The 9948-nt window shown below is 33.1% G+C and overlaps 1 protein-coding gene across 1 annotated transcript; it reads left to right on the top strand.

Moving 5' to 3' along the window:
• The first annotated feature begins 1968 nt into the window (after positions 1 to 1968).
• On the top strand, positions 1969 to 4139 carry LOC107776521 (dof zinc finger protein DOF5.6). Its single transcript, XM_016596436.2, has 2 exons — positions 1969 to 2222; positions 2973 to 4139. Exons 1-2 carry the CDS (start codon positions 2172 to 2174, stop codon positions 3897 to 3899), a joined length of 978 nt encoding a protein of 325 aa, XP_016451922.2. The 5' UTR covers positions 1969 to 2171; the 3' UTR covers positions 3900 to 4139.
• The last annotated feature ends 5809 nt before the right edge of the window (positions 4140 to 9948 follow it).

The raw sequence follows: 9948 nt of genomic DNA, 5'->3' as shown, positions 1-9948 counted from the left end.
TTTAGCATTTAGGCTGTAGTTGTTGTTAAACTACACCTATGTAGGCTATGATTATAGGAACTGTAGTTTGATTTACTTAATTTAAACTAATGAGTATAATAGTATCGGAGAAAACATTCATTTAATATCCTATTTAACAACTATTCATATGATATAACGAACACTAACAAGCAAAATATACAATAAAAGTTATTTCGTCCATGCATATATAACTAATTAATGAAATCACTTTATTTCATTTGCTTTCTCAATTACCAAAGACCATTGTTAAATTTGCCTACCTGCATAGGATCCGTTGGTCTCTCACACTTAGATTCTCAATGTTTCAGTAGTTCCCTAATATGGTAATACTTTGTTACAATACAAGTATACAACAATTGTTGAGAATTCACGCTTATTTATCTAGTCCTACTATATTTATTTTCTTACCAAAAAAACTGTCGCTGAAAATAACAAAACGTTAAGTTGATCTGTACGACAATAACTATTCTTTGACTTCGTTTTACCGTCAGAAGGTATAGAGCTACTTATAGTATCTAGTTTACAACTTGAAAATAGTCCATAGACATAATATAGTTACTGTATGTGTTAACGGACTTGCCACTAACGTAATATCGTTCAAATATTTTGACGAAGATAGTTTAATTTTACCCAATATAGTTTGCACCAACAACCGTAATGAGACTACACGTGGTCAACAGCTGAGTAAACACGTCATAAGAGAATTTATACCTTGCTTGTAAGAAGCGAAGAAGAGGGGTCCATAATGTCCTTCCACTGGACCCCACAGTCTAATCGGGTCCACAAATGGAGTGCTCTTTCGGTTTATCAGCTCATTTGTTGTGCCCCAGGCTCCTACTAATTGGGCCCACCTTGTGCTTTATCGACGACCCAAATATTCTCACTAAGTAGTTGTCACGTCAGAAATAGACTACTCTGAATTCGACGCTATTATCTCTGACGTAAAAAATCGTATCAGAATCATTGGTTCACACTTCTGCAGCTGAATATGGACAAAATCGCAGCCGTCCAGACCCAAGCATTGCAGTCAAGCTGAGGCTGAGCTACTGTGAGTCATTGAATAAGAAAGTAATAAGGACATTAGACATATATTAAAAGTATTAGTACATAAATTTACTTCCTACATTTCAATTTATGTGAATTTTTTACCTTGTTAATTTGTTATAGAAAATAATCCCTTTATAATTTTAAAAATAATACTATAAGTTTAAACTTTTTAGTTTATTTACTATTCATACAAATATCTATCATGAATTTCAAAAATCTTTTATTATTTCTTAAATTTTGTACCTAATAAATAAATTCACATAAATAAAAATAGAAGAGGTATAAGTTTGAGATATATTATATTTCATCACTCTATGAGTGATGCCAATAAACATACCATAAAAAGTTAAAAGAAATTTAAATTTAGAAGGTCTATAACATTTAAGAGGCTACAGTTGATGACTACTCTAGTTTTATGGATATTAAAAGTAGTTTTACTTGTTACTCTAAATTTATTGTACCTAACAATGAAACTTTATTTTTTCCTTATATACAGTCATTGCATATACTAACATGTAGGAAACTCTTTCAAGTTATACATATCTTTAACCTAACCAGTAACATAAATGTCATATTACAATAGATAACATATCTGTTCTTTAATATAAATTTCATATGTTAAGTAGATTTACTTATAGTTATATTTCTTTGACCTAAAAAAGTAAAATATTTCCACACACACACACACACATATATATATATATATATATATATATATATATATATATATATATATATATATATATATATATATATATATATATATTGTCACGACCCAAAATTTCCACATTTGAACCGTGATGGCGCCTAATATTTCACTTGCTAGGCAAGCCAACACACCAGGCCCCACCACTGCCTTTTTCTTCCTTCTTATTTACAAGCTCAGCACCCAGCATTTCCATTCAACTGCATATCATACTCCTACAAAGAATATCAATCTTCTATCTCACTATCCCTTTGGATTTATCAGTTACTACTAATGTCTTCCTCCTCCCCTCTATCTACTACTAAGAATATTTAGAGAGCTCATAGAGTAGCGAGGAAAGAAGATACCGAGAAATGGTGTACTGCAGTTGAAAAGAGTGTCATACAGTAACTAATTAATGGGGATTACTTCTCTACAAGTTTGCATGGATTCCTCTGACTGGTTACAGGTCTGAATTTTGAATGCCATGCATTTATATTTTCTTAAATGTTTATAGACTCTATACGTTCCATTTTTCTTACTAACAGTACTATAGCACGTATAAATTTCATTGTCTTCACACTTTCACACTATTTTCTTCATAGTCTATAAACTAGCTAGCACTTTTGCAGTGCAAAAAGATTGTGAAACTGTATTCACACTTGCCTTGTATCTTTAGGGGTCGTTTGGTTTGAAAGATTGTCATCCCAATCCCAAGATTAGTTATTCCACATTTTCATGGGAATAAAAAAATACTACAATTCCTGAATAATTAATCTCAGGATTAAATATATCATAATTTTCTCCGAACGAAACATGGGATAAAAGTACTCTTCTTAAATTTAATCCCGAGATTAATTATTCCTTGTCCCTCGTACCAAACGAAACATCCAAAATGAGAAAAATATAACCATATAGAAACTGGCAATGGAGAAGCTAGCCAAAATTTTGCATTATTCTATAGCTCCTTATGGCATTTGTAGAGGTGTATAACTCTAGAAAGAAAATAGAAAAAAACAAACGTCGTCACTGACTGGAATTGTGAAGCAATCAACATATATTTTTGCAGACATTCCCTGTAGTTTCTTGGGAACTGCAACACTCTAAACGTTGTACATCTAAATCTTGTTTTGTAAACATTTTTTTATTTAGACGACAAAAAAATGTCTCTAGATCTGACAATCTCACTGCTTTACTTCTTTTCCATGCATATTGTCAGGACACAATTCACGAGGAGGGTGCAGCAGGTATAGATTCTTCTTCATCGCCAATATCGGAGGACATTATATGCTCAAGGCCATTAATAGTAGAAAGAAGGCTAAGACCCCCACATGACCATTCTATCAAATGCCCTCGTTGCGACTCTACCCACACCAAATTCTGTTACTACAACAATTACAGCCTTTCTCAGCCTCGCTACTTCTGCAAGACTTGCCGTAGGTACTGGACTAAAGGTGGTACTTTACGAAACATCCCTGTTGGTGGTGGTTGTCGCAAAAACAAAAAAGTCTCCTCCAAAAAATCCAATATTGAAACAGCTAATAACCAAAATCCTACTGATCTTCAGCTTTCATTCCCAGATCAAATGCTAGCCTTTTCTCATCATCACTTCATGAGTAGTAACAACTTTGGCCTTGGAAATCATCAAGGTAATAATTTCATGCTTGAAAATCCAACCGCAATTGATTTTATGGAAGGCAAGTACGAAGCTTTAGTAGGGTGTACTAGTTCAAGAAACCAAGATTTTCTTGGGAATGGTGATATTGGAATGATTAGTACTCCTACTGGATTTGGTCATGATATTAATAGTCATGGAAATATTATTGCACCAAATTTTGCATTTGGAATGGCAACGACTATGGATGCTGGGAACAACTTTGGAACAACCGAGATGGATTCTTCTCATCATCATCAGAGGCTAATGCTGTCTACTTATGAAAATAATCAACATGGGGAACAGATTATTAATGCAGTTGATGTGAAGCCAAATCCCAAGATTTTGTCATTGGAATGGCATGACCAAGTCCTAGGCTGCTCTGATGCTGGGAAAGAGTCATTTGGCTATTATTCTAGTGTTGGCGGGCTAGGATCTTGGACTGGATTAATGAATGGTTATGGATCATCAGCAACAAACCCTTTAGTCTAAAAACCAAGTGAATTCTCTTTAATTAGTGACTACTTGTGATTTAGGGTTTCATCGATTAATGCCCTGTGGTATCGTGAAGTATTACTATTTGAGCATCTAATTAGCGTGAAAGGCGTTTGCTATCTCAGCTTTTCCCTATGCGAGGGACCTTTCGTACTTCAATTAACGTAATTAACAAGCTGAGTATGAACGGGATAATATTGTAAGAGTCCAGATTATAATTACTCCGACTTTCTTTTAGTTATTCTTCTTACGTTTTCGTATTTTGTTAGTTTACGAAAATAGTTTAAAATAGCACTTCATTTCTTCAATGTATATGATTTAAGTTTGATTTTTTCGGAGCTTGCATAATGAACATTTGCGTAAATTTTATATTGACTTTTAATATTAAATAGCGGTTGGAATTATATAAAGAATTTGAAGACTCTACATGCATTAAACTTTATTTTTTATATAAGAAAATTTAAGGGTAGCAACTTTGAAAATGCTACCCGGGGGGGGGGGGGGGGATATGTGATAGCACACCTTTTTGGTTTGGCGAACCAATCATATAATTTATATTCGTTCGATTTGCCAAATATAATGCTCGAATATCGAACCGATTGCTTATTGGCTTATTAGTATCGGGTTATTGGAGTAATGGATGATGAATGGATTGAGATTTTATAATTAATAGCTTTATGGTTTGGGGCGGATTACTCAATTTTCTTATCGAATAAACCACTAACCCATTAAGAGTTTTTATATTTATTCTTTTACCCCTATAATTATAAAGTACTATTAAAAATCTAAATGGCTAAATCCCTAATTTCTAATTCTCAATTGAATTCAGTCCGCACCAGAGAGTGAGAAGTCGACCAGTCATCACTCATCTCTCCTTAGTCCTAAATCCCTAATCAAAATTTCTCTCAATCTAAATCTGCCCGTGCTCATATTTTTATTAAGAGTATTCAAAAAATTTGTTCTAGAGATTGTTTTGTGTACTCCATGACAAGTCTTCATTGAGTAATGTACTAAGGATTATGAATGGTAAGTTGAAATGATAAAGGCCAGTGAACTATGCAGTTTGCCCATTTGGTATTCACAAGACTAGGATTGTTCAAAAAATTTCTATTTGGTTTAGTCGATAAACCGCCCGATACCCGCTCGATAATCGTTAATCCGATATCAATCCGCCCGTTGTCTTATTGATGGCTAGAGGATTACTACATTTATAATCCGATAATCGATAAGCCGAACCATTAAGCGTAATTATTCGCCCGATCAGCCCGATAAACATCCCTAGCCTCGCCCCCCATAAACTTTTGAATTTCCAAATCCCAATATGCATATAATTTTCTTTCTTTCGCTTTAATAATTGAAAGAATTACAAGAAAATACACATGACTTCACACCATAATAAAAAATGACCCATGTTTTTAAGTTTTACCCCACCTAGCCCATATTGTACACATTTTGAAAACACTAGCTCTTGCAAAATCGAAATCTGTGTTCTTACAACTATTGCTTCTAAAAGCTATGGAGTTAAATCTGTGTTCTCGATCATAACCATTGCTTTCACTCTCTCTTCTTCTCACATCTTTTACATATGCTTCAACGGGCCGTCCGCCATTGCTGCTTCTCCCCATATGTCACATGATTGCAATGTAAAAAAAATTGAAGAGTAAAAGTCCACCATTGAAGGCCATTCAAAGCTTTGCTTTAGAGAATAGAATTTTTTAACTTTTTTAATTGTTTGGATTGGGTGTTGTTCTAATTGATTGAAAATATCAAAATGAGTTCAAAGTTTAAATTTGAAGTGATTTGGAGTAGATTTGAGCAAGATTTGAGTTAAATTTCAGAAAAGACGCAAGGAAGAAGACGAAGTCAGTTTTTTTCTATAATTATGTATAATCTTATATAATAGTGTATATGAGTGTATAAACACATCTTATACACTATTATACACTTTTATACACCTTTATAAAAACGTCTGTAGACGAACTTCTTCCACAATTTTCAGTTGCAATTCTTATTCAAAATCAGTTCAAATCTCCATTAAATGACTTCAAATTTTATATACAACATCCTTATACTATTTCTAACAAGTCTAAACAACACCCACTCCAAATTTTTCACAAAATCAAATTCGGAATTTAAACCCACATATTTAAGCTTGTTAAAAATTTAATTTCACCACCCAAATGGATTTGATTTGTTGAACTAATATTTGAGTCACAGTTAGTGATTCAAAAATTAACTTAAAAGCTTGTACAAGCTTTTTTAAAAATTAAATAGTAATTTTAAGAATCTATTGAAGTTGGATGTTGAATCTTAGCCTATTATTTTTGGGTTAGTTGATTGTAAATTGAAATATGAGCTATAAAATTAAAAAGTGAGGAGCCAAGTTGTTCTTATGTGAATTTTCCCTTAATAATTTATCCTAGGCAAGCTCATTAAAAGTGGTAAAACCTTCCGATCAAAATGTTTTCCATATGTAAAACTTTAGTGAAGCACGTAATTTTTGATCGCACTATTTTTATAGTTAATATTTCTAAAATATTTACTTAACTATTTTTTTGTTATTCTTAGAAGATGTTACATTTTTTAATTACTTTAAATGTTCATCTTTTGAATTCCGCAGTATCTTTTACGAGCCCTAAATAGAGAGTGTTCTCGTAGCTGCATCGCGTGAATTTTTATGAACGATCATTATTGGCAATAGTTCATAACATGACTGCTCACTTGTGTTGCCATGTATACTGATATACAGGTATATTATTTCTTTCATAGATTTTGAGTTACATATGCATTTTGTGACACAATCCACATGTTTAGTTATTTTGAACTTGTCTATTTGAAAGTTTGTGTCAATTTATGTATTCATCAATTTTTTCTTCGACAAAATCCATATGTTTCTCACTAACTTTTGACGTAATTATCATGTCCGTCCTGACTTGTTTAAGAGATTATGATAGAATTACATATCCTTATCTTTTTAACTGCCTAGAATAAGCACATAGAAGGTCAACATATATACCTGCTTGGCATAATTGAGCAACGCCGAAAAGTAATTTTTATGTAGCTATAATATAAAATCTTCAGTTTCTTATCGAAACTACCCTTGCTTATCTCATCGACCATTAACACATCCCTTGTACTACTTTTTGAAGTTTTATTTTTGCCCCTATTTTCATCCTTTACTCGAAAATTGGTCTGTATTTAGTTTGATAATTTTGACAAAGTTTGAGCACAATTTATATCCCGAAAAACGACAGATGTGGTGTCAGAGAAACACCTGATAATTGTCTCTAAAATCTTCTCCATTCAATTCTCTTTCTCCCAATTTCTATAATTCTACTTTTTGACGGACTACCGTATTATTTTTTGTTCTATCTTTTTAAAATTATAGGAATACTCAACTCAAGAATTCAAGTTTTTAAATTGGACATGCAATCTCTTTATTTATACATCTACTTTAAATAAACAGGGCAAGAGACAGAAGTTTATAACAAATTATACAATATAGATATACATAGTTAAACCCATAGTAAAGATTAAAATCTATCTACCCAAAAATAAAGACTAAATCTATATCTGCATATTAAATTGGAAAAAACTCAATCTTTTAAAGGAGCTTAGAGTTACAAGTTGATTTCCATTGTTAAAAATGATAATAATTGTAGCATATAATATTTATTCTTGCATGCTAAATATCTGATGTTACAAATAGTGGATTATCTAATATTTGATCTTAAGTTAAAAAAGAAAAATTTTATGCATATGCTCGAGGTCATATTAGACATCAAAACAATTATCAGAAATTACATTCTAAATACAACATCAAAAGAAATGAATTTTTATTGTGCATTTGTGTAAAGCTCCGAAAAAAATTCGCTAAGTAATTTAGGATTTTGTGGTGCCAGATAGGCTAATTATAATATTTTATGTGCTAGTAAAATGATGTATATCAAAAGATCTCTCTTAGAATCTCTCTCTAATATGAACTCCCAAACCTTTGAAAACCAAAACACTATCCCTCCAAAATCACATGACATAGTTCATCACAACCTATCGCAAAATGATTTGAAAAAGTTTCCATCCTTCAAAGACAAATTGTTGGAGTCAAATCCAATGGATTTTGCTCCTACAATAGAACAGAAGATATGGTCTACACAACAAACTCAATGGAAGAAAAGGAGTTTGTGCATGATCCAGAAGATAGCACAACATGTTTTATAAAAAAATTTCCTCTCCACGGAAGATAGACAACGTATCTGTGAACCATGAAAATATTCTATCATAATCAAACTAGTAGGAAAATGTATGCGACATCATTATCTAAAAAAGAAAATTCAAGATCTATGGAATCCAACGGAAGATTTCTCACTAATTGATCTTGGAGAAGACTATTATATCATCAAATTCAAAAAGAAGGAAAACATGGACAAAGCTATCCATCAAGGTCCATGGTTCATAAATGGCCATTTTCTGTCCATCTCCAGATGGAAACCAAACTTTGTGGCTAAAAATGAAAAATTAACTATCTCCGTTGTATGGATTAGGCTCCCTCAATTGCCAACGGAATTTTACGATGGTAAAATCCTAGAAAAAATTAGAAATGCAATAGGACGCCTCCTGAAAATAGACACATGCACATCAACAACCCTAAGAGGTCGCTATGCAATGATTTGTGTTGAAATTCCTCTAGAAATTCTAGTCCAACCCTTCCTATTTGTTGGACACCACAAGCAATACATTCATTATGAAGGGAAAGATTTCCTTTGCAAAAATTGTGGCCGATTTGGTCACACAATGAGACAGTGCATATATATCAAGAAACAAAGGAATGATCCTCACCATACAGGACAAGAACATCAACCTACAACTATAAAGGGAGATACTGAAGCAGAATGAATAATTGTTTCATTCAATAAGAGAAGAAATCAAGGTAGAAAAATTCTATCTCAACCTATCAACACCCAAGTAAAAGGCAGTAATAGTCCAGGTATATCGGTTAAATTGTTCAATGCTAATACAGGTAAGTATTTGGATACTCAAATGCTTCAATATAAATCTAAAGATCATCCGACTTCTAATCTGCCCTCAAAAGCTAATACTCAACCAATCATTACTAAAGATCAAATTACTAGTCTAGCCAAAAACCACTTCTTAGACAATAAGCAAACGGTTTCTCCAAAAACCACTATGGCTAATACTAATTTTCTTTGTAATAATAAAGTTATTCAATTAAGTGATCACTTGGCCTTTGGAGAAAATGACACTTGTATGAGTGACTCCAACGTGGCATCAAATGATTATAACATTTTAGAATCAAACAATGCCATGCAAAATAGTACCTTAATGGACACTACTAACCTTCCTCATAATCATACCCCTACTACCCCAAACCCCCTCATAAAGCAAAAATCTTTCCAAAATCTAGTGTTATCCAAATGATCTCAACAAAATCCTTCTTTAAGATTTGCCAAATTCACCATCCCACAGCATGTTGGCCAAATGGCAATGGAAGAAGAAAAGGGAAGCCAAATGGTCACACCCTTAGAAAACCAAAAAGAAGAAATCAATAGTCCTATATATCAAGACATTGAGCAACTAAAAGACACAAAACTGGAATGCCCAATCATTGATTCTTCCACCAATCCTCCCCTCCCTCCATTAACATCATCCCTACGCCTACTCTTAGTTCATTAAATACTCCTTATCCTATCCAAAATGCCAATGATTCCATCATCCCTACGAAGGAGGAATTGTCTAATTCAAATTCTACACCAACACAGACCTCTCAACATGGAAAACATTCCACCCCTTCACCCTCAGGAACACCCTCATATAATTTATGCCGAACCCCCTCAAACGCAAGACTATCATCCTACAAGTTGGATGGAGCTAGGCCTCATGGGCCATGCAATATCCTTCACGGTCCTAATCAACGGTCAAGAGGCAATAGTAATCCTCCACAACACCCAATATCTAGCACAACTCATAAAGAAGGAATGAGGTTAGCCATGAACAACTATCTAAACCAAGTTTGGCTAAACAACATCAT

This window comes from Nicotiana tabacum, chromosome 6, assembly GCF_000715075.1.
Source record: "Nicotiana tabacum cultivar K326 chromosome 6, ASM71507v2, whole genome shotgun sequence".
Classification (NCBI taxonomy): Eukaryota; Viridiplantae; Streptophyta; class Magnoliopsida; order Solanales; family Solanaceae; genus Nicotiana; species Nicotiana tabacum.
Note: the sequence above shows the minus strand (reverse complement) of the source record. Positions and strands in the feature narration are given on the sequence as shown.

Bases quoted from the DNA above. Each gene is read 5' to 3' on its own strand.
- LOC107776521 (XM_016596436.2), top strand. From the start codon at position 2,172: ATGGGGATTACTTCTCTACAAGTTTGCATGGATTCCTCTGACTGGTTA. The intron at 2,223-2,972 runs GTCTGAATTTTG...GCATATTGTCAG, and splicing joins ATTCCTCTGACTGGTTACAG to GACACAATTCACGAGGAGGG.